This window comes from Mustela nivalis (assembly GCF_964662115.1).
Source record: "Mustela nivalis genome assembly, chromosome: 7".
Lineage (NCBI taxonomy): Eukaryota > Metazoa > Chordata > Mammalia > Carnivora > Mustelidae > Mustela > Mustela nivalis.
In genome coordinates this window covers 62,871,813-62,898,362 of record NC_139026.1, presented here as the reverse complement: position 1 = coordinate 62,898,362, position 26,550 = coordinate 62,871,813, and the positions used below count along the sequence as shown (strand labels likewise).

Below are 26,550 nucleotides of genomic sequence, written 5' to 3'. Positions count from 1 at the left end.
TGGAGTCCATGAATATTTCAGAAGAATAATGAAAAAGTGTGCCAGATGGGTCTGCTTGCAGCTGGCTAACAACTAAATTCTGACCAAAGCCAAATGTTTCCTTACATAATTTATCAAGCACTTTTTAGTTCCCCTCCACTACAACCCTATTCATTCTTTTTTTTTTCTTTTCTGTTTTTAAAAAGCAATTCCACCATTACTTCCCTTTCAAATTAGGACTATTACATAAAAGTTTAAGAAGAGAAAAGAAAAGAACACCTGTGTGCCATGTACTGCTGAGTCTGAAGCATAAACGCAGGTGTTACCACAGAAGCAAAAAGCAAAAACGGACAAAGTGCTACAAAAGCTAACCACTCTTTTTTAAAGAAAGTAGTTTAAAATAAACACTAATTGCTAAGGGTTAGCAACAGCACAAATACTAATCAACTCTGCATAGCCATCAGAGGTGAAGGCTCATCTTTCCCAGAGCACACTGTTCCGGCCATCTCTCCAAACTCAACTTTCAACATTCTACTGGATATTCCAGATACAGAAGCAGCTGAGTTCACTTGTATTCTCAAGTTCTTTTAACAATAAAAATAATAACATTTGAGTACCAACTATGCATTTGACCAGCACATCCCAAGAGGACTTAAGAGTACTATTACTATTAGGTAAAGAGAATTTAAGTAACTTGCCCAAAGCAGTCCAGCTTCCCGGCCCATGCTCAAACTCTACAACACTGCTTCTCTAAAATAGCAGATCTGTATTATTTCTTTCAAATACAGACTACTTTAAAATCCTGCACACTACTACCCCTTTGGTATACTCTATGTAAAACTATTCTAGAAGTCTGTAAGTCCTAAATCAGAGGTTTAAAAGTTTTAACACTGCTCAAGTCAGTGTGGTAGCTCGCCTCTGAGATGGCTCTCAATGACGCTGCCTCCAGCACTCACAGCCTTACGGAACACCCTCTCACAGTGTATATCACACAGGGTTCGTCTGTGTGACCAAAAGCATAGGGCAAAAATGATGGTGTATCATCTCTGAAAGCAGGCTGTAAAAATTTTCAACTTCTATCACAGTCTCTCTCCCTCTGTCATCACTTGTTCTGAAGGAAACCAGCAGCCACATCATTAGGACACACAGGCAGCCTAGGGAGGCCCAAGTGGAGAGGAACGGAGAGGCCTCTAACAATCACACAGGGAGTTTAGAAGTGGCTTCTTCAGGCACAGTTGGACCAGGTGCTGAGATGACTACAGCTCCTGCCAACAGCCTGACTGCAACCTTATAAGAGAATCTGAGCCAGCAGCACCCAGCAAAGCTGTTCCTGGATTCCTGATCCTCAGAAAGTATGCAAGATAATAAACATGTGTTGAGCACTGTATTTTAGGATAATCTTGTCTCTCAACAATAGTTAACTAATATAACAAAACAGCCATATTGACAAGCTTATTTATAACAATGGTGTTAAAAGAGCCTTTTAAAGATTCCTAACATTTCTGAGCTAGAATAACTTTTAGCAGTTACTTCCTCAACACCTCTGCCAGTATTACTTTAAAAATGTTAAAAACACACATAAATTTACTTCTTGATTTAATTATCGCATTTGGTTAATAAGACTAAGACATTTCATAGTACTTATTCAATACACGAATTGTAACTGAGATCTAAAGATTAAATAGAAAATCAAAATTTGTTTTATTAAAGTGGATATAAAAGAGTCCTTATCTTTAGAGACACATTCTAAAATATTATGGATGAAATATTATGGATGAAATCTGGAATTTGTTACAAAATAATGCTGTAACCACTCAGGAGGGTAGAGGAGGGTAGGAGGGTAAAGATGAAACAATACTGGTGATCAGGTGATAAATAGTTGACAGGCACTATCTTTTTAGGTATAAGTGCATTGCTCTCCATAAAATTAGGGAGGTGGGCTCTTTGACACAAGAGAACAGCTAAGTTCCTATGTAATAAAAGAAGCCTGGATTTGGACTCAGAAGAACCTTCCTTCTGGTTCTAATTCTGCCACTAGCAATGTAAACTTAGGCAATTCATTTAACATCTCTAACACTAATGCAAACTGCAAACTAGGGACTGTATCTCACCTGATTGAAACAATAAAAAACAGAATTTGAGCAATACCTTTATCATTGTTATCAAATAAAGTGAGGTAAAAAGGCAATAACATAGGCTAAAGAAATATATAAAAGTCCAAAGATAAGAGTATAACCTAAGGGGCGCCTGGGTGGCTCAGTGGGTTGAGCTGCTGCCTTCGGCTCAGGTTGTGATCTCAGGGTCCTGGGATCGAGTCCCGCATTGGGCTCTCTGCTCGGCAGGGAGCCTGCTTCCTCCTCTCTCTCTCTGCCTGCCTCTCTGCCTACTTATGATCTCTCTCTGTCAAATAAATAAATAAAATCTAAAAAAAAAAAGAGTATAACCTAAGATTAATTAAAACACATCTCATGTAATGCAGAGAATACCTCTAGAAGCATAAGCAAGAAAGTGGTAACATGATCATGTCTGGGGAAAGGAACTGGAAAGCTAGAGAAAAGGATGAGTTACATTTCTTTGACATAATTTTTTCTATCTTCTGAAAAATGATACAATATGAACATATTATCTATTTTTTTTTAAACAGATAAAATTATCCCCTCCGGGGGAAAAAAGGACACAACCCCAAGGATTGTCTTGGAATTGAAGGAGAGTTCCATCAACACCTTAAATCTCATCAAAGTGTCTGAAGCTACTCCAAACAATTATGTTAATGACAATAATAGCTAAAGTCTACCAAGCAATTACATCCTGCCAGGCTCTAAAGCAAGCACCATATATGCATTATCAGCAACTGGTACACACAGTTCTAGAGTAGTACCAGATGGCCTGAACATTTTAGATGGGAATGCCTAGAACCTACTGTAAGCACCTGCAGACATTCAAACTGGTTAGACAGTTTTTTGCTATACAAAGTCCAAAACATCAAAGGGCAGGCATATGGTTCACTGCCTCGTAGCTGAGGAATACAGATGAATTCTAAATGCACTACTAAAGCCTGTCACAAAAACAGCTACATTTTAGCTACAAACTGAAGCATTGCAGAAAATAGGTAAACTTTTTACTGATTTATGCCCAGCTAACTATCCTAATTCAAAAATAAGTCTCAGCTTGTATCTGGCTGGTTCTGTCTTTCCTTAATTATAGAATTTTTATACTTTGTGTTTAAAAACACAGATTCAAATTAACATGCACCTATTCTTGGTTCCTCAACCGAAGGAAGGAAGGAAAGGAGGGAAGGGAAGAAGGAAGGAGAGAAAGAATTCATGAGCCAAACAGAGGTTAAGTGTGACATTATGGAAAGAACAGGGAACTCTGGGTCTGAAGACCTGAATTCAAGTTCTAGCTCTACCACTTATTTGTATACACAACCTTTAACATAAACAGTTCCATAATAGTAAGATCTGATGAAAGTAGTTTTAATCCTCCCTGCTGTAAAGGAAAATAAAGTTACACCAGCACTATCACTACCGCAAATTGAAAATTAACCTAAACATCCTCTAAAATTTATTTCCTCCTGTGTTTCTTTCTTCTATGAATGACATTACCATATCCCTGTTGTCTGTACCCAAAATCTCAGTCCAATGTGTCACGTACAATAAAGTTGTCAAATCAATTCATCTAATATCTGTCCTATCTCTAATATCCATCCTCTCTTCTTTACTCCCACTGCCACCACCCTAATTCAGGCCCTTCCCCTCTAGTTTGTTTTATAGAAGAGTTTTCTATATTTGACAAAATTCTGCATCTGTTCATGATAGAAATTAAACAAAGTACATTTAGAGGGAACATTCCTCAACATAATAAAGCCTACCATAAATGGAGAACTCACAGCCAGTATCACACTTAACAGTGAAAAACAAAAGAGCTTTTCCTCTAGGATCGGGAACAAAACAAGGATGCCGACTCTCACCACTTTTATTTGGCACAATACTGAAAGTCCTAGCCACAGCAATTAGACAAGAAAAAGAAATAAAAAGCATCCAAATCAGTAAGGAAGAAGTTAAACTGTCAATATTTGCAGAAGGCATATTATACATAGAAAATCCTACAGTCCGACAAAAAACTATTAGGCTAAATGAATTCAGTAAAGTTGCAGAATAATGGTTTCCTAATTGGTTTCGCCACTTTTAGTTCCTCCCCAGTATAATTCTGTTCTACACCCCTCATCCAGAGTAACACTCCTAAAGCATAGCTTTGAACATGACATTCTCTTGTTCAAAACTTTTGAGAGGCTCTTTTCTGCCTCTCAAAGGGCCTTCATCATAGTTTGGCATTCAGTTAGGTTGCTTCCCAACAGCCATTTCCTTTCCCCTTCCATTGTGTAGCTGCCCTAGTTTCATCCAAACTGTCTCTAATCAGTTTTGTTTTTTTTTTTAAGATTTTTTTTTTTTTTCAGGACACCTGGATGGCTCAGTCGCTTAAACATCTGCCTTTGGCTTGGATCATGATCCCAGAGTCCTGTGATGCAGCCCCGCATCAGGCTCCCTGCTCTGTGGGGAGCCTCCTTCTCCCTCTCCCACTCCCCCTGCTTGTGTCCTGTCAAATAAATATGTAAATCTTAAAAAAAAAAAATTTTAGGGGCGCCTGGGTGGCTCAGTGGAAAGCCTCTGCTTTCGGCTCAGGTCATGATCTCAGGGTCCTGGGATTGAACCCCGCATCGGACTCTCTGCTCAGTGGGGAGCCTGCTTCCCCCCTGCCGCTGCCTGCCTCTCTGCCTACTTGTGATCTCTGTCTGTAAATAAATAAATAAAATCTTTTAAAAATATATTTTATTCATTTATTTTAGAGAGAGAGAGCACAAGCAGGAGAAGGGGCAGAGGGACACAGACAAGAAGACTCTGCACTGGACACGGAGCCTCATGCAGGATTCAATCACACAACTCCAAGATCAGAACCAGAGCTGAAAATCAAGAGTCAGACCTTCAACCAAAGGAGCCACCCAGGGGTCTGGTCTCTAGTTTAATCCCATCTTCCTTGACAGACTGATGTATTAAAGATGGTCCTTTGGGAAGTGTGACCTTAAGTGGTCTGATCACAGCAAAGACCCAGATTTGTGTTTCATGATATGAATGGGGAATGGAGGAGGAAAGTTAAATCTTTTCTAGGGAAGGTGTGATATGCAAATGTGAAGCCTAAATAAGACCATCATTTTATTACCTTGAAGGAAGGAAGCCACACTGAAAACGAAGTCAACACCAAGGACAAACAGAACATAAAGAACTGCAATGAGGGGCGCCTGGGTGGCTCAGTGGTTTAAAGTCTCTGCCTTTGGCTTGGGTCATGATCCCAGGGTCGTGGGATGGAGCCCCGCATTGGGCTTTCTGCTCAGCAGAGAGCCTGATTCCCTTCCTCTCTCTCTGCCTGTCTCTCTGCCTACTTGTGATCTCTGTCCGTCAAATAAATAAATAAATAAATAAATCTTAAAAAAAAAAAAAAAAAAAAAAAGAACTGCAAGGAAACAGAGTTGGAGCTCTGCTCCAATTATACCTGAACATCCTACCCCTAAAAAAAACTTAATGTGAAGCAGCCAAATTCTTTTATTTCTTAGGTCCTTTCTAACCTATAATCACTTTAAGCATTGTGACAGAAAAATATTCCAAAAGCTATATTCAATCTCTCTTCCCAAATCATCTCCCACTCCATGCAATACTTAAAGCAAGCTAGTCTACGTATCTTTTAAGTGTGTAATATATACACTTGGTTCTAGAAAAAAAATGTGAACATAGATGTGGGAAAAAACAAGCCCCCACTTCCCCACAGTTTGCTCCTCTATCTTCTTTATTGCATTATATGCTCCAAAAAATGTTTTAAGAACTAATGCCAGTCACAGTACTTAGAGCAACTAAAGTTCACCTTAATTCAGCCCAGCCTATGGGTGCCTGGGTGGCTCAGTGGGTTAAGCCGCTGCCTTCGGCTCAGGTCATGATCTCAGGGTCCTGGGATCGAGTCCCGCATCAGGCTCTCTGCTCAGCAGGGAGCCTGCTTCCTCCTCTCTCTCTCTGCCTGCCTCTCTGCCTACTTGTAATCTCTCTCTGTCAAATAAATAAATAAATCTTTTAAAAAAAAAAATTCAGCCCAGCCTAAAAAATAAAAGAAACAAAAATGCAAATAATATCTCTCCAGATTAAAACTACCTAGGGTTCTTTTTTCTCACCCCTTCTTTTTATGCTTTAAGTATTTTTTTTTTTTTTGGAAGGTTTGTTTCATTTACTCAAAAAATTTTTAGAAAGCACTGTCATTACTAACAAAAGTCCTATTCATGTTAGTAAATTGACAGATTTAAAGAAAATGAGATAAGCACATCTTCCCTTGTATAAGTTTTTCCAATTACTAGGACAAATATCCCTTCTTTGCTTTCTTAAAGTCTTCATTTGGTTTAAACATATGAATGTCATGATAAGTATGTTTTAGGAGTAAAGTCATTTACAGAAGGGATCTAAAAGCACCAACAAACAGCCAAAAGATTGCAAGACAATAAAAAACTGTACTTGTTCTTATTATTCCATTACATGAAAAGAAAAACTGCAGACCTCCTCTGTGTTCTTTACAGTTACTACTGCCAGCACTGACCATGAAATGTTTACATAGCCCCTACGATGAGAGACAGGAAAGGAGGTGTCAAATCTACTGCTGCTTTTAGATTCAGCCTTCCTAAAATATTATCCACTGCCAGCAACCTGAAGAGAGACAATCGGATTTTCCATCAGAGGTATCTTATACCAACATATAAATAAATTTCCACTCTGCCGTGACTACAAATAAATCAGATTCTCACTAAGACAGAGATCAAGAGTTTATCTTGTCACTGAAATGCCTCTTTTGCTTACTAGCTTCTTTCCTCTTGTCTGCCCATCTCATTTGTCACCAGTGCTTTCCCTTCTTTTCCATAATGGGGGGAAAAATTGTGATAGATTATTTTAGCATTAAACCCCTCAGTTTCAAAGCTGTTCTTTCTTTTCCCATTTCACCTTAATTACTGGTAGTATAAAGGATTTGGGGTTTAAAAAAAAAAGTTGTTACAAGTACTAAAAATTAATTTTTATTCCTCAAATTAAACACTTGAGATGGACAACTCCATTTAATTTATTTATTCAGTCTTTCAATCAATAATTGTTTACAGAAATCTTTAAAGATGTCATATACTAAATCAGCGACAATGACTTCGACATAAAAAAATGCTGTGTTTCTCAGATTACTGCTCAGCTCATTTAGTCACACAACTTCAGTAAAATGGTCACTCTGGCTCCTAATTAGTGACTAGAAATCAGAACTTCTATTTTTATTTTAAATTCTACCCCTCTGGGATAACAGGTGATCATTGTTTTCTTTAATGCAATCCTATATTCTCCAGTTTTCAAAATGAGCATACATTACTTTTATAATTTAAAAGCCACAATTTTTTAAAAAGCACTTACTGTCTTTTATTATTTCAAATCAATTATTTTATTTACCTCATTCCTGGTGGAATATTTCAGTGTGTAAAACAGACATTCCTCAGAAAGTCCTACTAAAATGTCTGGGGGGGAAAAAACCCACAAAAAAAACCTCTTATAAGCATGCACCACCAACAAGCAGCAAAACCAAATGGGCTCATCGCCTTTTGTTTGTCCCTGATTCTCTTCCTATTCTATTTTAAGAATCTAATAAGGTGTAAAAAAGCATTTATTACAAAACAAGCACTTAATGCACTGATTTTCTCTGAAAATATTCTATTTATTGCTCTTACATGTCACCCTTTAAATACAAATTTTAAATTTTCATACCTAATAGACAACAATGGGGAGTAAACAGTTGGGTCTCTCTTGGGTTCCGTTATCCCAGAAAGCTCTAATTTTTAGTCTCTCCCTAAATAAGAAACATTACAAAGTTGTACTCCAAAGAAAAAACATATTTAGTCATACAAATACCCACAGAACTTTCAAGTTCCTATTAGAAAATACACAGATACTTGGAAAGTGTTAAGAAAAAATAGACTTCTTAAAAAAAATTTATAAAATGTATGTCCACATTTAAATCAGAATGTTTTCATTAATTCTAAGAATATCATTTAAGGAAGCACAGTTTTATGCTGCTGTGTAAGGAAACCTTGGGTACATTGGGGAAAAGCTCAAAGGCCCATAATCTCATCACAAAGCAGCAGGGTCAAAAGGCAGAGGTCAGGAAACAGGGGAACAGGGAATAAAACAGTTCCCACACTTGAGAGGAAACTAGATCTCATTTCAGAGGACGCTCAAAAACTATCCGGTTGTATTTACTGAAGTAATAAAACCATTTACACTCTCCTTTAAGTCCCAAAGAAAAATCTGTATTTTATAAAAGAGTTTCTTATTTTTAAAAGCAAGGAATTTAAGAAGTTATTTCTCTTACATTTAAAAAAAAAAAAAAAAACCACCAATCTCTCTCACACATACACCAATACTTCAGCTGTCCCTCCAAGACTGACCTTCAGATAGTTAAAAGCTGTCACCTGATCTATTCAACAGAGTTCAATGGGGCAGAGAAATAAATACTTAATGTGCATACATGTCAACAGACATTTCACATCAAGGCCTTTGCCCCCTAATGATTCAACAAAGTAGGTTTACTTCTTGGCCACATTGAGAAAAAGCTAAATTTTTACTCCTGCTTAGAGGAAATTTCATTCCAGGGAAGAATGAATGTGATTTTGTTAAACCTTAGTAGGTGCAACATTTGTGCAGGAGACTTTATAACGACTCCTCCAGCTCCAGGGTCCTGGACGCTCGTCTGTATATTTCTGTACAATTTCTCACACTCTAACCGTAAAATCTGTATTCCAAGTAGAAGAGGGGGTGAGAGAAAGATTAGTAAGATCAGGAAAAGAGGATTTTTGGAACAAGAGGCGTCAATTTCTACTGCCTTACACCCTCCATACACCCATATTTTACACTCTCCCCACTGGCCCCTTCCACCAGGGATAAGACAGGTTACAAGTGGTTCATAGTAATGAGGCCTGTCCATTCTTCACTGTGAGGAACACACAAAATTTTACATTTAAGCACACACAGCTTTCACATATTTATTTAAAATGGTAGCTAGGGCTGCCAATGGAAAAATAAGCACCACCAGACAGGAGTGAGAACAACTAAACAAAATAACCTATTTTGGCATAATCACCTCAGTGGTACCAATGCTTGTGTTTTAATAAACTGTGAAATCACAGTCATTGTTCTCATGAACAATGGCACAAAGCAAATGAAGTCAAACTGGAAAGCTCATTTCCCTGGAGCTGAGCCAGAATATTCTGAAATCCAGACAAAAGTTTATTTATTAAGAAAAAAGAATTCACTTGAGACAAGAGATAGAAAACATTCTTGAACAATCTGTTATCTTGTTACCCCAACCATTTAAATTTCCTTAGAGGTTAGGGTTGAAATTGAAATGAAGAGAAATTAACCTAGAAAATAAAACAAAACACTGTGGTCCTGGAAGTGAATCATCCGTAATCTTTAAACCTATTATTAGCCCTAAATTTCTGCTGCTCAAACTATTACTATCCAAGTCTGTAGCTGATACTCATGGAATTCCATCTGATATGCTGATGCTGATTCTTATAATCAGGGAATCTTAAAAGAGTCCGAGATGGTCACTCCCCTTCAAAAAAATCCCTGTCTCATCTACCTAGAAGGAAACAATTCTTCCTTGCTATTTTAGTCCCAATCTAGAGCAAAAAGAAAAAAAAAAGAATATAAATTTATTACATAGAAAGAATATTGTTGATCTAGCAAATTGTCCCTGTTTTCTCAAAGAACTATGAGAAAAGAAGAAAATCTGAAAGTATACTAGAAACACAAAGTATTAAACCTGAAAAGTCATGAAAATAAGAAACTCTACCCAGTTTCTGCTGGGGAGGAAGGTAACTGGAGGAGTCAGACATTAAAAACTCATGGGATGCCTGGGTGGCTCAGTTGGTTGGGCAGCTGCCTTCGGCTCAGGTCATGATCCCAGCACCCTGGGATCGAGTCCCACATCGGGCTCCTTGCTCCGCAGGGAGCCTGCTTCTCCCTCTGCCTCTGCTTTCCACTCTGCCTTCCACTCTGTCTGCCTGTGCTCGCTCTTGCTCGCGCTCTCTCTCTCTCTCTGACAAATAAATAAATAAATAAATCTTTAAAAAAAAAAAAAAAACTCTTCACTACCTATGACACTGGAAATTTTTATAAAAAGAGTATTTCTTCTTCTTTATAGAAAAGAGACAACTGACAGGGCAATAGGAAGTGGCTTCATGAGGACTAAGGTAAAAGTAAAGTTGATCTTTGAAGAAAGGATTGGGGTAAAAAAATGTACAAAAAGCCTGGTCTGAGCGAATTTGTGCCAAACGGCACAGAAGAATTAAGACTATCAAAAAGTGGGTGCCTGGGTGGCTCAGTCAGTTAAGCCTGTCATCCAGCTCCCTGCTCAGCACTGCTCCTCCCCACTGCACGCATGTGCATATACACACTCTGTCAAATAAAATCTTTTTAAAAAAGACCATTAAAATCTTAATTTATGTATCACTTCTATACTGTTTCCTCAAACTAGAGAGTAAGTCCCTGTGTTAAATAAATGACTGTAAGAACGTGCTATGCTGGACAAGAGGACAAGAAGAAAAGGCAAGGAAACATGGTCTTCAAAGCAGAAACCTAGATTCTCCGGGCTTGGGCAGGAGAAAATTACATAAAACAGGTGGATTTACATCGAAAGGCCTTTGGGATCTAGAAAACAGACTACTTAAAAATATCTTTAGGGGCGCCTGGATGGCTCAGTGGGTTAAGCCTCTGCCTTTAGCTCAGGTCATGATCTCTGGGTCCTGGGATCGAGTTCCAGTCCTGCATCGGGCTCTCTACTGTTCCCTCCTCTCTATCTCTCTGCCTGCCTCTCTGCCTACCAGTGATTTAAAAAAAAAAAAAAAAAAAAAATCTTTAAACCGGGTCTCAAAGTTTAGAACCTATATCTAAGCATTCAACATGCCTGTCCTCACAGCAGGGTTGAAGTTGAAAGATTCTACAACTCTAAAATTGTACTTTCACCTATTTTTATTGCACTCCATACTTTAAAGTTCTTTCCAAGACACTGCCATATTTTATAATTGAGAAAAGCATCTAGAAAAGTATCTAGTTGTCTAGATCAGCATAAGCACTGAAAAACATACTCCCTGTGTGTCCTCAGATTATGGACAAATTTAAAAAAAAAGAAAAACTACAGAGAAGAGAAGCAAATGGACTACTTTTGCAGTGGTATTCCTAAGACAGTATGGATATGTGAAAACCATTCACAGCTCATCTGCAACAGTCGCTTAGCAGTAGCATTAACTAGATAAATTTCCCATTATGTATCAGCTGTCCACAATTACTACAGTGGTACATACAATGTCGCCTCTTAAACGCACATGAGAATGGAACTGAGTGAGAACAGCATCGCAGAGGAAAGATCTTGATTCCATTCCACTTATTTTAAAACTTGTATAGTTTACAACCTAGTATTTCAACTATTGTTAATAATTACTGTGAGTCAGCTCAGAAGCGGCAGGCCCACTAATGTGTCACCACCCACGAGTTGAGGACAGCTGGTCTAGAGGATCTGGAGGGGCAGCGAGGCGCAGTGAAGAGGATGATGCTGGAGCCAGAGAGCCTGGGTGGTAATCCCAGCTTTTAATAACTGTGAGTTTGGGGGAACACCTCACATAAAATGAGGAAAATAACACCTCTAAGTTATTGTGAAGACTAAAAATAATGTTTATAAATCACCAACCGCAATTCATGACTCCATAAATGTTAGCTATTTTCATAGCTTCATTGTATAAAGGTGACTTCTAGAGCTACTTTGGACTTAATAGTGCTAGTACTTATCCTTGAAAGTCACTTAAAGAAAGCATTAAATCAAAAATAACTTTGTACCAGTGATGTACACAAGTTTATAAAAGAAAAATGAAAGGTGGGGCGTCTGGGTGGCTCTGTGGGTTAAGCCTCTGCCTTCAGCTCAGGTCATGATCCCAGGGTCCTGGGATCAAGCCCCGCATTGGGCTCTCTGCTCAGCAGGGAGCCTGCTTCCTCCTCTCTCTCTCTGCCTGCCTCTCTGCCTACTTGTGATCTCTCTCTGTCAAATAAATAAATAAAATCTTTAAAAAAAATGAAAGGTATTAATTCAAAAATTTCATGTTAGTTAAAACAGTTATAATATTTAATTTAGAATAAAATTAGTACAAATCACAGATTCTTAGAAAAGGTGCAGGGATCTGAGAAAGCAACTTATCATGATGTACTATCTCAGCAGCATACAAAATACCTCCACTTTTTTTCCTAGAATTCTCACTTCTTAACTTCTTAAACTTGTTGTTTGAAAAGTAATGTGAAAAAGATAATTTCATATTAAAAATTTTTGGTATCTCCAGCTAAATGGTAGTGCCATTTTATTTTACTATTTTTTGAGAGAAAGAGCAGGAGCAGGGGTCAAGGGGAAGGGGATAGAGGGAAACAGAGACAGAATCAATCAGACTCCATCCCCAGCACAGAGCCTGATGTGGAGCTCAATCTCACAGCCCTGAGATCACCACCTGAGCAGAAATCAAGAGTCTAACACTTGCCCAAATGAGCCACCCAGTAAACCCTTCATGGTACCATTTTAATAAGACAAACCTTAGGCAGAAAAGAATATTATACAAGGTACCATAAAGACAAAATATGCATGGGAAAAAAATATGCATGTTCCAGCTGACCAAGTCCAAAGCTGATGAGAGATGCCCATGAAGAAGGAAACTATGAATACAGTTTCCTAAGATATTCCTCTAAAATCACATCGGGGGGGCGCCTGGGTGGCTCAGTGGGTTAAGCCACTGCCTTCGGCTCGGGTCATGATCTCAGAGTCCTGAGATCGAGCCCCACATGGGGCTCTCCGCTCCTGCTTCCTCTCTCTCTGCCTGCCTCTCTGCCTGCTTGTCATCTCCATCTGTCAAATAAATAAATAAAATCTTTAAAAAAAAAATAAAAAAATAAAAAAAATCACAACGGAAGCTATAGGTAATCTTTAGTACAACATTTTCTGAAATTTTATAAACACTAGCCATCATTTATGTGCTATCACCTGGCATTACTTTATAAATAAGTATGTTACATGCTTAAAAAACAAAAACAGGGGCTCCCGGGTGGCTCAGTGGGTTAAAGCCTCGGCTTTAACCTCGTTTAAAGCCTTCGCTCAGGTCATGATCCCGGGGTCCTAGGATCAAGACCCGCACCGGGCTCTCTGTTCAGTGGGGAGCCTGCTTTCCCCTCTCTCTCTGCCTGCCTCTGCCTACTTGTAATCTCTGTCAAATAAGTAAATAAAATCTTTAAAAAAACCAAAAAACAGAAAAACAAATAAAACCTTGCTGTTACCTGCATACATGCTTGCATGAAGTTGTTTTTTTTTTTTTTAAAGATTAATTTGTCATAGTTTCTTTCAAGAGAGAATAGGCTAATAACAAATTATAGTAGCTCATTAGAAAACTGATCTATACCTTCAAAAAAAAATTTTTTTTTAAGATTTTATTTATTTGAAAGACAGAGATCACAAGTAGGCAGAGAGACAGGCAGAGGGAGAGGAAGGGAAGCAGGCTCCCTGCCGAGCAGAGAGCCCAATGAGGGACTCGATCCCAGGACCCTGGGATCATGACCTGAGCCGAAGGCAGAGGCTTTAACCCACTGAGCCACCCAGGCGCCCCACCTTTCAAAAAAATTGATTATTCATCTACTCTCTTGCTTTTTCATCAATCTCTAGTTTCTCATTAAAAAAAAAAAAAAAAAAAAAAAAAAAAACACCTCTAGTTTCCATTTTAGAGGTTAAAAAACACACACACAAATCTGGGGCACCTGGGTGGCTCAGTGATTAAGTTAAGCCTCTGCCTTCGGCTCAGGTCATGATCTCAGGGTCCTGGGATCCAGTCCCACATCGGGCTCTCTGCTCAGCAGGAAGCCTGCTTCCCCTCTTTCTCTCCGACTGCCTCTCTGTGTACTTGTGATCTCTGTCAAATAAATAAACAAAAATCTTAAAAAAAAAACAACACACATAAATCAAATATACTGACTTTTATTGTCAGTAATAAAAGGAAAGGTTTTTTTTGTCCATCTCAAATTATCTCAAAATTATCTCATTCATTTATTCAAACAATCTATTTGAGTCCACTATTTTGGTAACTGTATATACAATGATAAACAAGAAGGACAAAGGTCTTGCTCTTTAGGAACCAACAATCTAATAGGGAAGACTGACATTAAAAAGTAAAAGTAAACAAGTGCATTTTTTTTAAAAGATTTTATTTATTTATTTGAGAGAGAGAGAGTGAGAGAGAGCATGAGAGGCGAGAAGGTCAGAGGGAGAAGCAGACTCCCCATGGAGCTGGGAGCCCGATGCGGGACTCGATCCCAGGACTCCAGGACCGTGACCTGAGCCGAAGGCAGCTGCTCAACCAACTGAGCCACCCAGGCACCCAACAAGTGCATTTATATAGTATACCGTCAGGTGCCCTGAAGTGCTATAAGGAAAATAAAGTAGGATTACTGGAAAGAGTGGGGCAGGCAAGAGGAGGAAGAATACCATTTTAAACAGGCCAATCTGAGGAGGTAACACTTGTGCAGAGATCTAAATGATGAGAAGAGGCCAATCTTGCAAAGATGTGGGGCTGCACTACCCAAGAGGCCAGCTACTAGTCACATGTGGCTATTAAACACTTGAAACGTGGCTAGTTCAAAATGAGATGTGAGGTAAGTGTAAAAGACACACTGGACTTTGAAGATTTAGTAAGAAAAAAAGAGAGTTAAGTATCTCATTAATAATTTTCATGTTGGGGACGCCTGAGTGGCTCAGTTGGTTGGACAACTGCCTTCGGCTCAGGTCATGATCTGGGAGTCCTGGGATCGAGTCCCACATCAGGCTCCCAGCTCCACAGGGAGTCTGCTTCTCTCTCTGCCCTTCTCCTCACTCATGCTCTCTCTCCCTGTCTCTCTCTCAAACAAATAAATAAAATCTTTAAAAAAAACAATTTTCATGTTGATTATATGCTGAAATAATATCCTAGATAAATAAATAAAATGTATCATTAAAATTAGTATCACCTATTTCTTTTTATTTTTTTGAATGTGGCTACTAGAAAATTAAAAACCAAGTATATGTCTCATATTATATTTATAACGGACAATGCTGGTCTAGAAAGAGGATTCCAGGGAGAGAAGAGAAGATGAATACACCAGAGACAAGAAACAGCTTCCTGTTTTTAAGGACCTTTAAGAAAACCAACATAGCAGGAAAGAGTAATCCAATCACAAAAGGCTGGAAAAGTGGCAAAGACCAGATCATGAACAACTCTGCAAACCAGGGAGCTATAAACTAAATACGTGTCCCTCCCAAAATTCATTAAATTGAAGTTTAATCTCCCATGTGATGGTATTTGGAAGTGGCGCCCTTGGGAAGTGTATAGCCCTCATGAATGGGATTCATGCCCTTATAAAAGAGATCCTAGATGGGGTGCCTGGGTGGCTCAATGGAGTTAAAAAAGATCCTAGAGCACTCCCTCACCCCTTCCACACAAGAGGGCCATCTATAAACCAGAAAGAGGGCCCTCCCTAGACATGGTATCTGCTCGCACCTTGAACTTGACTTCCAGCCTCTAGAACTGTGAGAAATAAATTTCTGTTATTTATAAGCCACCCAGTCTATGGTATTCTAATATCCTGAACAAACTAAGATACAGGGTAAAGAGGTTGAATCTTAATCCAAATACAAGGGAAGCTACTAAAAAATTTTATGTGGAAAAAATTATTCTAAGTTCCCACCGCCTATCCCATTTGTAGATAGTTGGTTCATTCTGCTAGTATAGACTTCAAAAGATTAGCTAATACAGTGATTCCAAAGAGGGGTCCCTGGTTCCCTAAGGGCCAATGTAGATAATAATCGAGAGTCCGTGAATTGATATTAATATTTCAAAAAGCTTATTAAAAACTGCACCTTTTCTGCAAAGGGAACTGCAAAGACTAATTGATTTTTTTTTCCCTTTCCTTGTGGCTGAAATTATAATTACTCAACTAGTCCTCATGTGGCATATGTGATATGTATTAGTCCTTGTACACTATGTCATTTAGGATTAATTTTTTTTAAAACAGATATATTTCATTTTTTCACTCAAAAACAAGTTCAGACTCATGGAAGAGAGAGTAGTATTTTCAGAAATCAGTCACTTCACGAACACTGAGCCCACAGACCTAAGTCACAGGCCAGGACTGGACTCCTGGCTTCTAATTGTGCATCCAGCTCTAATTATGGTTTCACAAGCAATCACTCACTCCTTTTAAAAACTATAAATTCATCTAAGGACAAATAACAATTTATGCTAAGAAAAGACAGATGATAAATCCCAGAAAAAAGAGCAGAGATTTTTAAAAAGATGAAAGATTATTTATGTAGTAAATGCCTTGTATTTATATGGTAAAATCTTATCTTTATTTATATATATATTCATTAATAAAAACAAAAGTAACATCATATATATACTCTTCTAATCTTCTGATGAATGAATAAAGGAATTCATTCATTCAAGAGACATTATCAGTGCTCACCACAACAAGAGACAATGTAAATCAGTTCATAAAGTCAAAAAGACCACTAGTCTCCTTCTTAATAACTTCCCTGTAAAAAAGATAATCTCATTTGATTATAAGCTTATCCATGTGGTCCCCACACTGGTAGATTTTATAACCTGTATGACATAGTGCATGTTATTAAGGAGGTGGCAAATGTAGTGGTTATGGACATGAATTAATCACACCAGACTTTTCAATCCAGGGCTCAGGCTTCTGTTCATTTGTTAATACAGGACACATCAGCATAGAAGCTCAGAATATGAGAAGACAATTATATCCATCCCTCCTCCCATATAATCACTTAATATATGAACCTGGGTGAAGCACTTCAACTTCCTATTTTCCATTTCCTCACCTGCAAAACAGAAAATAATGCCACCTCCTAAGGTGGCTGTCAGGATTAAATGAAGCAACAACTATGAAGCATTTACCAGTACTTACCACGTGGAAAGCAGGCAGTAAATATTAGTTATCATTGCTATTTCATTATTGAGTCTTACAAAATGGTGATTGTCACCTATATACAGCCTGGCACTGTAAACAACTGACACTGAATGATTAATCCAAAAAGTGTACTGGCTAGTTATGGCATTCCTAAAAACAAAATTTAGGTTGTTATCCATCAGAAATGGATGGATCAGAAATGGATTTGGATATAACAGCACTTGTTTCCTAAAATATCTTACACAGGAATACTGTCTCTACCCTCCAATGAATTTCAGAAGAAAATGTTTTCTTCTCTATGAAATCTCACGAAAATTATGACTAATAATGCACTGTATTCTAGACACTTTTATTACTCCAAACGTATCTGTGACCAGCAGTGGAATTAGTACAAGCAAAAGGATATACTTAGGAACTTTTAGAAAACTCTGTCTTAACACCTCAGCAGATATTACTAGTACTCCTCCAGCCTCTTCAGTCTCTCCTAATCTCTTTTTCTTTCCCTTTCTCTTACTATTTTATTCTTCTCCAAAGATACTTACATCCTCCTCTCATCCCCTTTCCCTTCCCGTCTCATCATCTCATATTCTAAGCTCCCTATGATGGCTGGTCCTGCATTAACCAATGGAACAGAAGCCTGAGCCCCGGGGTTATTTCTGAAAGTTTAGCTGCATTCACTACTGGCCCAATTTCACTATAAAGAGTTTTATTTCCAGTGTATTTATTTTATTTTATTTTTTTCAAAGATTTTATTTATTTATTTGACAGAGAGAGATCACAAGTAGGCAGAGAGGCAGGCAGAGAGAGAGGAGGAAGCAGGCTCCCTGCTGAGCAGAGAGCCCTATGCGGGGCTCGATCCCAGGACCCTGGAATCATGACCTGAGCTGAAGGCAGAGGCTTTAACCCACTGAGCCACCCAGGTGCCCTTCTAGTGGATTTTTAAAACCAAGTTAGCACTGTATCATATCATAATAACTAGACCTTGAATCTTCTTTGGTCTCATTAGAATGGAGGCTGATCCTTGTACCTCTTCTTCCTCAGCCTTCTAGGTACCAGGCCAAACATTTTAAGATTTTTTATTTATTTATTTGACAGACAGAGATCACAAGTAGGCAGAGAGGCAGGCAGAGAGAGAGGAGGAAGCAGGCTCCCTGCTGAGCAGAGAGCCCGATGTGGGACTTGATCCCAGGACCCTGAGATCATGACCTGAGCCGAAGGCAGCGGCTCAACCCACTGAGCCACCCAGGCGCCCCCAGGCCAAACATTTTAAACTCCCAAACATAATCCACTGTTGGCCAAGGGTGGTATGAATTGCATAAAGGGAAACCTCACTAAATTGGAGGCCAAAGGCCAGGAGAGGGAGCTCTCATACCCCACCAATGTCTTCATTTGCAGAACCAACAGAGAGACCTTGCAAATCCAACTACCACCTCAGCAGGAGAAATAAAGATTTTCTCCTTACCTGGCAACAGCCCAGACAATAAGAGACTGTCACAACTCAATGACACTGAAAAGCCACTACATTTTGAACTCCCAGTTTACCCCAATGGACTTTTTGTTTATAAGAGCCCCTCCTGACTCTCCTCTTTCCTCTACAAAAAGAGGGGTACTCTTTCTTCTCCAGACTTGCCTAAGATTTTGCTGTAGTTTGCATGTCCTGAATCACAATTCTTTGCTATTCTTGAATAAATCCACTTTTCCTGGTAAAATAACTTGGCAGTTTTATTTTTAAGATTAATGATGATAAGATAACTAACAACTAAGATACTATCAATGGTGGTCGGATCAGGGCAACTCTAACCCATGAAGCCTGTACAGCCGGCCAGTTTGTTTTTTTAATACTTTATTTTTTCTTTAAAGATTTTATTTATTTATTTGACAGAGATCACAAGTAGGCAGAGAGGCAGGCAGAGAATGAGGAAGGGAAGCAGGCTCCCTGCTGAGCAGAGAGCCCAATTTGGGGCTCGATCCCCAAATCCTGGGATCACGACCTGAGCAGAAGGCAGAGGCTTTAACCCACTGAGCCACTCAGGTGCCTCAGCAGGCCAGTTTTTAAAAGGCATACTTTAGCAGTCTTAACTAGGACATGCAGTCTGGAATAAAGACAAGCCCAAAATGCTTGTTAAACTCAAGTCAAACTCATCTCAATTCTAAGCTTAAATAAAATAATTACAGAGTATAGTATACTGGAACAACTAGTCTGCTGTCTGCTGCTTGTCATATGTGTTCTCTGAGAGGATCCTTCATCTTTCAGCCTGGTCTCTTCATTGTAAATGATGTCTAAGGTCCCTTTCAGAACTATTATGGCATGATATTGTCAGTATCAACCAAATTTTGTACAGGTGACCTTTGAACAACATAGTTCAAACCTACACAGGTCCCCTTACATGCAGATTTTAAAAACTAAATACAGTACAGTTCTGTAAATATACTTTCTCTACCTTATGGTTTTCTTTTCTTTTTTTTTTTTAATATTTTATTTATTTAACAGACAGAGATCACAAATAGGCAGAGAGGCAGAGGAGGAAGCAGGCTCCCCGCTGAACAGAGAGTCCGATGTGGGGCTTGATCCCAAGACCCTGAGATCACGACCTGAACAGAAGGCAGAGGCTTAACCCTCTGAGCCACCCAGGCGCCCCTTCCTTATGATTTTCTTAATGACGTTTTCTTTTCAGGGTGCCTGGGTGGCTCAGTCAGTTAAGCCTCTGACTCTTCCTTTCCACTCAGGTCATGATTTCACAGTGGTGAGACGTCAGGCTTCCTGCTCAGTGGGGAGTCTGCTTAAGATTGGCTCAGTGGGTTAAGCCACTGCCTTTGGCTCAGGTCATGATCTCGGGATCCTGGGATTGAGTCCCGCATCGGGCTCTCTGCTTGGCGGGGAGCCTGCTTCCTCCTCTCTCTCTGCCTGCCTCTATGCCTCTATGCCTACTTGTGATCTCTGTCAAATAAATAAATAAAATCTTTAAAAAAAAAAAAGAAAAAAAGATTCTCTTCCTCTGCCCCAAAGACACGTGAGCATGCCTCTCTCTCTAAAATAAATAAATAAATCTTTAAAGAAAATATTTTTTTCTGGGGCACCTGGGTGGCTCAGTCAATTAAGCATCAGACTCCTCATTTTGGCTCAGGTCATGATCTCGGGGTCCTGGAATCGAGCCCCATGTCAGGCTCCCTGCTTAGTGGGGAGTCAGCTTGCCTCCTTTCTGCCCTTCCCCCCCACACTTGCCCACACTCCCTCTCTAATAAATAAATCTTCAAAAAAAAGTTTCTTTTAGCTTACTTTAAGAATATAGCATATAGGGGCGCCTGGTGGCTCAGTGGGTTAAGCCTCTGCTTCAGCTCCGGTCATGGTCTCAGGGTCCTGGGATCAAGCCCCACATTGGGCTCTCTGCTCAGCGGGGAGCCTGCTTCCCTGTCTCTCTGCCTGCCTTCTGCCTACTTGTGATCTTTCTCTCTCTATCAAATAAATAAATAAATAAAAATCTTAAAACAAACAAAAAAAGAATACAGCATATATGTAACATATACCATGTGTATTATTTGACTGTTTATGTTATCGGTAAGGCTTCTAGTCAATAGTACGCTAGTAGTTAAAGTTTTGGAGGAGCCAAAGTTATATGCAGATTTTCAACTGTACTGGACAGGTCAGCACTCCTAATCCCCATCTCTGTTCAAGGGTTAAATGTATTTGAATTTAGACCATTGTCTTCACTGCCCCAAAGCTCTTCTGGAAACCACACCCAAGAAAACCAAAGCTAAAAATAAATAGAGGCACCAAGGAAGAGATTTCAAAAAGGGCCTGTGACGGGGATTGCACCCATCATACTTCAGTACTCTTCAGCAGAACTAAATCCAAACTACCACTGCAATGCTTTAAGAATATTCTGGCCACCACATAATTTGTGGACTCCTATGTAAACTCTATACTCATTCACTGATTAAACAAGAAGTATAAGGTACTATGGGGACTTGCACATTTATATTACTTAAATAAAGGTCCTTAATTTCTCCACTGCCTAGAAGATTTGTGCTGTTAAAGAAAAAACAAAAAAAAACATGTAAATTCCTACAGCTAGGTCTTCGAGGAAATGAGAAGCATGAAAGAAAATTTCAAAATGATGACTACCTTCCAACATGTCAACTAATTCCAACAACTTCCATTTATGCAATAATCAATTTAAAACCTTTTTCATATATTTAACAAAGAAAATGTAAATGTTTCTACTTTAATATCTAAAGAAACATTATTTATGGATAAAGTGCATTTTAAAAATATACAGTGAGTAGGAAAAGCACAACAGTTAAGATGAACTAAAGAAAGGATAATAGGAAATATCAATATATCAAGGGGTGTATGTGTGTGTGTGTGTTTGTATGTATACATATATATGTATATATATATAAATATATATATACCAAAGAAGTTTTTTCCACTGTTGGTAAAACTCAGCTTCACTAGGAGGAATGTCTAAAAAAAATCTACAGTCCTGGGACGCCTGGGTGGCTCAGTTGGTTAAGCAGCTGCCTTCGGCTCAGGTCATGATCCCAGTGTCCTGGGATCGAGTCCCACGTCGGGCATCCCAGTGTCCTGGGATCGAGTCCCACGTCGGGCTCCTTGCTCAGCAGGGAGCCTGCTTCTCCCTCTGCCTCTGCCTGCCATTCTGTCTGCCTGTGCTCTCTCTCTCCCCCTCTCTCTCTCTGATAAATAAATAAAATCTTAAAAAAAAAATCTACAGTCCTAATAACTTTATTATAAGGTTTTAGTCTATTAACTGTTACTTCATCATAAGTCTTGTGTCCTTAATTTTATTTCAATGCCTCACCACCTGTGAAGTGTGAATTCCAGGAGCATGCCTATGCTAAGAAAAGGTCTATAAAGCAATCAGTAGAACTTACATTTAACAGAAGTGAACTTAGACCTTCTACAGGCAGGGTGACAACTTGCTAAGAAACAGTGCGATAAAAATAGATCAGTTCCATAAAAGTAAAATAGAAACTTAACTATATTTAACTTTGAAATTAATGCAGCAAAACAGAAACAACCTCCAGATTAATTTGCCTAACTCACTGGCCTTGTTTCCTCCTCTCCAATGAAGCCCTGTGGAAACAGTCAAGAAGATGGTTAGTTGGTAATGTGATGCTACATTCTCTTGTTTTCCTCTGATCTTACTGGCCATACTTCTTAATCTCTTCAGTTGTTTCCTCTTCATCCTCCTCACCTTGAATGTTGGAGTGTCTCTAGGACTCAACCCTTGAGCCTCTTCTCTTTTCTATCCATACTCACTCCCTAGGTATTGTCATCCAATTTTATGGCTTTCAACTTACATCTATATAAAAATTTTGATCCCTGAGAGATACCTTGCCTACATGACATCTCCATCTGAATGTCTAACGGATACCTCAAACTTAACATGTCCAAAACTGAACTCATCTTTCCCACCTGCTTCATTCAGTCTTATTTCAGTAAATAGAGGCGCTTATAATTGTTTAGGCCAAAAATCTTACAGTTATCTTTGATCACTTTCTTTGAATATGAATACCATATCCAACTTATGAGCAAGTCCTGCTGGCTCTACCGCCAAAATAATCCAGCTTCTCACCACTTCACTGCTACTGCTTTGGTCTAAGCCAGGAACACCTCCCACCTCACATACCAAAAAAAAACCTCCTCCTAACTAGTCGCTTCTAACCTTGCCCCTAACAGTCTAATCAACAAGGCAGCCCAGCAATCCTTTTAGAGAGTACATCAAGTCTCATTGCACTGCTCGAAACCTTACAGTAGCTTACCACTTTAGAGTAAAAGCTCAACAATTATGTATCAGGCCCTACACAATCTTCCCTCCCCTTTCTCTATGCTCATATCTACTACCTTCCTCCTCCCTCAGCTCCAACTACCTTGGCCTCCTTACTGTTCCCTGCACAAACGAGGCACTCTTCAAACTCAGTCTCCCTGTGAACTGTCTCCCCTGCCTGCAATCTTGTTCCCCAAGACAATCTATGTGGCTTGCTTCCTCACCTCCATCAAGGTTCTAGTCTAAGGTCTCCATTTTTGTGAAGCCTTCCCTAGCCATCTCATTTAAAATCTGTAACCCCACCATCCCACCATTCTTTCAGCACTACCCCAGTCTCATTTCCCTGCTTTATTTTCCTTCACAGCACTTACTGACATGTAACAAACTATGTATCTTCATTTTGTTCACTCTAAAATTTAAGCACTATGATAGCAGGGATTTATGACTGCTTTGTTCACAGCTGTCCCCAGTGCCTGGAACATAATCTACACCTTAAGGTTTTCAAAACTATTTGTTGAATGAATCACTGATACTTAAATATCATCAGACAAAAATATCACTTCAAAACACCAATTATAAGCAGAACTCTCAAGCATCCACACTCATGCATAGTGTTCCAAAAGGAGAAGCCAGTTAGAAATTTAAAATGAATTAGAAATTAATTTTTTACTGCTTACTTTTTGTTAAAGCCATCTGCACTTGCCTTAAGAGTCCCAGGCCACACCTACCGGTGTTGTTTTAGTTTTACTAAGCATACAGACTTCAGTCACTACTGACAAAAGGCCTCAAAGTGACCCCTTACTACAAATGATTAGGATGTTCAGGGGAGAAAGGACTCTAGAAAAATAAAAATAATCCCTTCAATCCCCAAAGAGGAATCTCTCCAGATCTCTCTGAAGGCATGTTTTCTAACTTCATATCCCTTAACAAAGTGATTCTTTTTTTTTTTTAAAGATTTTATTTATTTATTTATTTGAGAGAGAGAGAGAGACCACAAGTAGGCAGAGAGGCAGGCAGAGAGAGAGGGGGAAGGAGGCTCCCTGCCGAGCACAGAGCCCTCCGTTGGGCTCAATCCCAGGACCCGGAAATCATGACCTGAGCCGAAGGCTTAACCCAACTGAGCCACCCAGGCGCCCAAACAAAGCGATTCTTTTTTTTTTTTAAGATTTTATTTATTTATTTGACAGAGATCACAAGTAGGCAGAGAAGCAGGCAGAGAGAGAGGAGGAAGCAGACTCCCTGCTGAGCAGAGAGCCCGATGTGGGGCTTGATCCCAGGACCCTGAGATCATGACCCGAGCCGCCGAAGACAGAGGCCTCAACCCACCGAGCCACCCAGGTGCCCCACCAAACAAAGCGATTCTTAATATGTACAGGAAATCTTAACTGAAGAAATAACATGACTATATAATTACACATACAGAAAAATCTGGTACTCATGCTTCTTTTCTAAAAACCTTTAACTAAAACTAGACTTAGAATTTTTGTTGAAAATGTTCTGCTGTGAACCTGGCTTAAAAAGATACTTGCTTAGCTAAGACACAGGTGGATCAGTACTGTATCTTACAGTCAAACACATTCTTTTCCTATTGTTTATTATTTAACACATCGTTCCCAGTCCCCTCTATTTCCCCCAAAAGAGTAAAAGAGAAAACAAAAATACACATTGGTGCAAGCAATCAGGCATGCTATGTCCAAAGCAAGCTGTTCTGGAAAGCTATGACCTAAGTGTTCAACACTGACAGATAAAGTTCAGGCGATAGATGTCACTTGTCTCACCCATTAACAACACCAAATATAAAGATTCAGATCCCAAGAAGGTAAGCAGAAAGAGGCGTGAATAAATGAAATCGGTCGTTTCTCCCCGGCCTCCTCCCGGCGCTGCGCACTCCGTACCGCCCTCCCCCCCATCATCCTTCAACCGCCCGTTTTGCCAGCATCGGTTCCCAGCTCGGCCCTGCAGTGCGCCAGCAAATGGGTGAAGAGGAGGGACCGGTGCCCCTCCAGGAAAAGCCCAACAGTAACACACGGTGCTCCCAAGTGCGGGCAGAACGTCCAACAATTAAACTCAGAAACAGTGTAGGCAGTGCCAACAAAGCGTCGTGCCAAGTCCCAAGCGATCAAAGGTCCTCCCTAGTCCCGTGACACCGCCAAATAGACAGGATTCCAAAAGGTGACGACCGTCATCGCCGAACGCGAGGCGGGAAGCAGCGCGGACCCGAACAGTCAAGGATGAAGTCCGACCAGCCTCCAGCCTGCACTCGCCCCGCAGGCCGTCACCGCCGCGGTGGACGCCACCCCCGCGGCCCAGCGGGGTCTGTCACCGCCTCCCCCGAGGGGGCCAGAGCGCCGCGTCACGTGCCAGGGCTGAAACTTCGCAGTCGGGCGGGGGGTGGAGGGGGGTGGGATGCACGGGATCGCGGCAAGGCCGGGGAGTTAGCGCGCCCGGTGACTCACCGGACGCCTCCGCGTGCAGCTGCGGGCGAGAGGGACAGCGTGCCGGGTGGGGGCCGTGCCCTGGAGGCCGCCCCCGTCCCCGTTATTAATAACCCCGCGCCTGGGAGGCAAAAGCCTGAGGCTGGCGCCCTCAGCGGCGCGACGCCCGCAGGCTCAGCAGCGCACCCTGCACGCGGAATAAATAACAATGTCATTAAATCGCCGCCCGGGCGCCGGTCCGGATGGAGAGCGGGCGCCGCCGGGAGCCGACTTTGTCTAGAACCCGCCTCCCGCGCGTCCCCGCAGCGTCCCTCGCGTCCCTGAGGAGACCCCCGGCGCCGCCGGGGCCTGGCCTTACCCGCCAGCTCGTCGGGCTCCAGCCCGCTGTCTGCGTCGATCCCGCACAGCACGAAGTAGTGCGCGAAGCGGCAGGCGGCCGGGGAGGAGCCCGAGCCCGGGCCGGGCGCCGCGACGCTCCCGCTCATCCCCGCCGCGCTGCTCCTGCCGCCGCCGCCTCTCGGGAAGGCTCGCCGCTACGCCTGCGGTCCCCGCGCGCCTGTCCTAGGGCGACACCGGCGCGCCCATGGCCGCGCAGCCGCCGCTCGTCACCGCAGCCTCGCTCCCCGCTCGGCGCCGGAGAAGCGGCCGCGAGCTCGCGCCCAGTCAGTCCCAATCCCGGTCCCGGGTGGGGGAGGGGCGCGCAGGGGGAGTGTCGGCGTGAGAGACTCGCGCCGCCGCAGCTGCGCTCGCGAACTGGAAGCCGCGGCGTCTGGCGCCCGCCGGTCAGCTGAGCGGCGCTCGAGCTGTGGGAGCGCTGGGAGGGCGGGGGCGCTGAGGACCAGCGCGTGGGGTGGGAGGGGGCTGAAAGGAGGGCGCGCTCGCGAGGGGCGGGAGCGCGCTCTCCGGCCGTGTGCGCGCGCGCGCGCGGCCCGCGGGCTGCGAGAGAGCGCCTAGCGCGGGCAGGATTAGTGCTCGGCAGCCGGGGCCGCGGCGCAGGGGGCGGTCGCACACACGCCTCCTGGCCTCTGCCAGCCGAGAGGGTTAGCCGCGGCGTAGGATTCTGGCTTTCAAAGAAGATGTTACCTATCCTAATTAAAAAAAAAAAAAAAAAAAAAATGCAGCTTTGGGGAAGTCTGAGATCGTTTACCATCACGGCCTGGACCATCAACATCTTTTGAACCGTGACATGTGCAAATGCCTGTCTCGTTTTAAGATCTTAGTCCTTGAATCTTTCCCTCAGCC

The 26,550-nt window shown here is 41.2% G+C and overlaps 1 protein-coding gene and 1 long non-coding RNA gene across 6 annotated transcripts in view; both read right to left on the bottom strand.

The window, feature by feature from the left end:
• The window catches only part of DENND5B (DENN domain containing 5B), a 184,878-nt gene extending 158,578 nt beyond the window's left edge, over positions 1-26,300 (bottom strand). For 2 of the 5 annotated variants that reach the window (XR_014314193.1, XM_082740656.1), the window contains exon 1: positions 25,667-26,300. Coding sequence is in view for 2 of the 5 variants with exons in the window: in XM_082740656.1 (XP_082596782.1) it covers positions 25,667-25,793 (127 nt within the window). In the remaining 3 variants the exon portion in view is untranslated. The remainder of the gene's footprint in view (positions 1-25,666) is intronic. The other 3 variants (XM_082740655.1, XM_082740659.1, XM_082740658.1) reach the window with 3 other exon arrangements.
• LOC309869470 lies at positions 6,217-11,412 on the bottom strand. The gene is made up of 2 exons (XR_014314196.1): positions 10,184-11,412; positions 6,217-9,940 (listed from the first exon to the last, which is right to left on the bottom strand). It is a non-coding gene; the product is annotated as an uncharacterized lncRNA (long non-coding RNA).
• Positions 26,301-26,550: the final 250 nt, after the last annotated feature.